This window comes from Pteropus vampyrus, unplaced genomic scaffold, assembly GCF_000151845.1.
Source record: "Pteropus vampyrus isolate Shadow unplaced genomic scaffold, Pvam_2.0 Scaffold20, whole genome shotgun sequence".
NCBI lineage: Eukaryota > Metazoa > Chordata > Mammalia > Chiroptera > Pteropodidae > Pteropus > Pteropus vampyrus.
The window spans coordinates 10,264,307-10,268,435 of NW_011888801.1; the positions used below are offsets into that span (position 1 = coordinate 10,264,307).

A 4,129-nucleotide genomic window follows, 5' to 3' on the forward strand; every position below is an offset into this window, starting at 1 on the left:
GGGGGAGTCAGAAGTTATACGCAGATTTTCAGCTGTGCACCTAAAGCCTGCATTGTTCAAGGGTCACCTGCATATTGAATTTTATTTCAACAACTGTTCCATTTCTTCAGAATGGGAAATAGTACTACAGAGATTTGGGGTTTTAATTAGATTTTATTTTGTATATGTAACTTGGAATGATCTAGTTGCAATTAAGATATTGAATATTGGTAAATATTTTTAAAGTGGAAACTTATAATTTTATCGTGATGCAGTCATCAAGAATTTGTTTTATAAGTTTCCTCTAAGAAAGTATATTTACCTCTCTTGGGGTTGTTTAACAAATAATATGGTTCTGTTCCAGATTTACACTAAGGAGAAATTCTCTTTATCAGTCTTTTCACTTTTTTTAAAAAAATTATATTTATTTGAGAGACTGAAGTTTACATAATAGGTACATTATTTTGTGCTGTGTAATTAACTGAATGAGTATGCTTTGAGTAGAATTGTGTAGAGAATTCATTTGTGAACTGAGATGCTCAGATGAATCTTGTCAAAGGGCAGAGATCCTTCAAAATATTCCAGTCTGTTGAAGTCAACACATCATTAAAAGAGCTTATAAGCACTGGACATGTGAAGAGACAGTCTTTCTTGTGGACTAGTGGTACTTAATATCCAGTATAGTCCTATCAAAAATGAATTTAAGAAACTGTGTTTCAATGACTGTAGTACCATAATAATTTAGGGAAATACTTAAAATTTTGCAGTTGTATTCCATATATACCATGTATTGCTGTATATGTTCTACATACACACTATTGTATATATTTATATGCATAAAATCATAGGTAGTGTGTTTTATGGATAACATAAGAGATTGTCAAAGGTAATTTTGACTATGCAAAATTTCAGCCTTTCTGGCTTCATAACCCAATCTCTAAATAAAATGGGAGACTACTCAATAGACCTTGATGTTTGCCCTTTTTTGTTTGTTTGTTTGTTTTTTTGTTTTGTTTTTACCCATAAGAGAGACCCTAACTACTTTGTTTATATATGTTCAAGTGTATGAAGAATTACACCAATGTGAAAGTTTGTGTTTTTGTTCAGGCAACTCGGTGTAACTGCCACCAAAAATCTAAAGAGGAAAAATGCACATATGCCGATAAATATACCCAAACACCATGGAGAAGAATTCCTGTAAGTAGCATAGGCCCTTAATCTCTCCTCTTGTTATATACTATATTGATGTTTTATTCCATTCTTTTTACTCTAATCTCTAATAATTTGAATCTGTTATGGCTATTAATTTTTTTAAGTAAGTTGTTTTTTATTGTCTCTTAGGTGTTTATGTGATTTCTAAAGCTTCCCTTTTATGTCTTATAAAAATGAATGTGCATTTAATAGCTTTTCCATTCTGCACACTGTAACCCATTTTGTTTGAGTGTCTAGTCTCCTCTCATCAGATGTGTTTATGGGAGTATTATTTCTCCATGCCCTAAAAGAAACAGAAGCCCAAAATGCAATCTCCTCTCTTTAGCAACATGTGACTCTTTGAAAGTAAATGATTCAGTGTATTCTTTTTTTGGTTGAAACTTTTCAAATATATTCTATTATGATTATTCAAATAAATGTTAGCACTGTTTGGAAGTATAAATGCATTAGGATATAGACAGTAAAAGTTATGTTTTAGTCACAGTTAGGGAATGGTTTATTTTAAACAGTAGAAAGTAGCCATGCAGTCCGTACTTTTTTGTTGTTTTTCAAAAATGTTGTATTTCAGAATATATTTAGTGCTAAAATACACTGACCATGCTTTAATCTGAGTTTTTCTGAACTCAGTTCAAGATGTGCCAGAGCCAGAGAGCCATCAGATGGCTATCAGTCATTATCCTATTGTATAGTGCCAAGTAATAGGTATTTCTTGTTAAGGGAATGCTGAATAAGCCAGCCTTGACTCACCCTTTGCTTCGTTTTAGCAGTGGAATCCTAGTAACACAAATGAACATAGATCTATAGTAATCAACAATCTAGCTTTTAAAACTTAGATATGGGCCTCTACATTTTATGAAATACTTATTTCTTTTTATCTAATAAGTAATTTTCTGTGTGCTCTGTATAAATATGATGGTAATAATTAATTTAATCAACAAAGGTTTGGCGAGCCTTTAGTTATTAGGCTTCTGAAGTAGAAGTGGAGAATTGGGGAAGGAAATACATAGATGAATAAGGGTTCCTCCATTAACAAGTGCTTATTAAAGGTACTGGTGATGTGATATAAAATTTAGAAAGTTCCGTAAGGTTCAAAGATTGGAAAAGTCTAGTTGGAAGAATCAAGGAGCTTGGTGAAGAAGGTGACGGTAGTGTTTGTATCTTAGAAAGCAAAAGACATGAAGTAATATTTCTTTAAAGTCAAAGGATGTGGAAACTTATCTATTTGGAAATAATTGCAAAATGAGAGAGCGTGCCTCTTGTATCTAGATGGAGGTTTGGGCTTTCCAAGTTTCTCCAGTTTCCTTACAGGGATATTTGTGCATTCTGACATTATTACTAAGTAGGTAGATGATTTCATTAAGTGTCAGCAGTTCCATTTTGCCATCCTTCTAAGAGTCTTTACTAGAAGTTCCCAGCTTTTTTGGCACCAGGAACCGGTGCTCCTATGAGAATCTAATGCCTGATGATCTGAAGTGGAGCCGAGGCGGTGATGCTAGTGCTGGAGAGCAGCTGCAAATACAGATGAAGCTTTGCTTGCTCTCCCTTCTCTCACCTCCTGCTGTGCGGCCTGGTTCCTAACAGGCTGTGGACCAGTGGTTGGGGACCCCTCCTTTATACCATCTCTGGCTCTCTCAACTTCACTTTTCTGGAGACTGGCTATTAGTAAGCCTGCTCACCAGACAAAAGTAAATGGTGCTGTAGAACACCCCGAGACATTTCTTAAAATGTTCTTGAGTTAGTTTTACTCTGATCTTAGTGAAGTGAAGGTCAAATTTTCAACCTAGCACTCCTAACAAACTCAGACTTTAGGCTTCCTTGTTATTTTTTATTATAGGAATCACCTGGCTCAATACCTTTGTTTTATAGATAAGGAAACAAAAGCCAGGGAGATTAAATGGCATATTAAAGTTTCCATAATTAATCAGTGGCTGAAATAGTATTATTAACTTCAGACTGCTGACTGTTAGTCCACGGTTCCATTCCTCAAAAGTATACTGAGGAGCCTTGAAGAACTGAGAGAGGCTTTGCAGGTTGGAATGGGAGAAATATCCTTGGCAAAAGGAACAATGCAATTAAAGGCAAAAAGGTAGGAAGATACAGTTGGGTAATAATAAGTACATATTATTTTGGCTGGAACACAGACATATATTTAGGGAAATAGTTGAAGTTAGTGTTAAAGTTCATTTAAAGGTGGAATTCAAAATTTTATCTAGGAATTACTAGTAAAGTCATTTTACTAAGTTGTATTTATTTAAAGAAATTGTCACACATTTATTTAATTAAATGTTAAATATTAACATTAAATATTGAGTTTACGCTCTGATTTTTATGTTCTTTGGACTTTGTTGGATTCATTGAAAATATTAAATTATTTTGGAAACTATTCACTATAACAAAGATTTTCTTTTCTCTTAAGAAGTTACACTTGACTTTACATGTTCTTTTTTGATCAGGAACCCAACATATTTAAACAAGACGTTTTAGTAATGAGGTGGGGATATGCAGTGAGACCCTTCTTTGGCAACATCTAGTTTGTTAGGTGGTGACTTGGGGAATCAAAACATGTTTTATTAAAAAATCCCCAAATTTAGTGTAAATTTTTTTGATTTGGCTAAGCCTTTGGGAAGATTGAAAGTTATAATCTGAGTTTATAATGTTCTTCACCATTCCCTGTAGTATCTTGGGACATTTAAATGCCCTTCTTGACACTCTCATAGTTGAAGATTGTAGAATCTACCTCAACTATTTGAGATTTGTGAGACATATGGAAATATTTCCTCTGAACGTTTCCTGGAATTGGAGAAAGATATCTGGTTGCAATGGAAGTCAGAGAAGGATGGTGAAGTGAGAGAGATACTGCCTATAGTACTTGTTGGCAGCCATTTAGGATGTGGAAATATGAAAAAAATAATAATAATGTAGACATCTCAGTCAGAAC

The 4,129-nt window shown here is 33.9% G+C and overlaps 1 protein-coding gene across 2 annotated transcripts in view; it reads left to right on the forward strand.

Moving 5' to 3' along the window:
• CCSER2 (coiled-coil serine rich protein 2) overlaps window positions 1–4,129 on the forward strand; it is a 99,043-nt gene that overhangs the window by 44,295 nt on the left and 50,619 nt on the right. For both annotated transcript variants that reach the window (XM_011355347.2, XM_011355346.2), the window contains exon 6: window positions 1,087–1,176. In XM_011355347.2, the coding sequence (XP_011353649.1) occupies window positions 1,087–1,176 (90 nt within the window). The remainder of the gene's footprint in view (window positions 1–1,086; window positions 1,177–4,129) is intronic.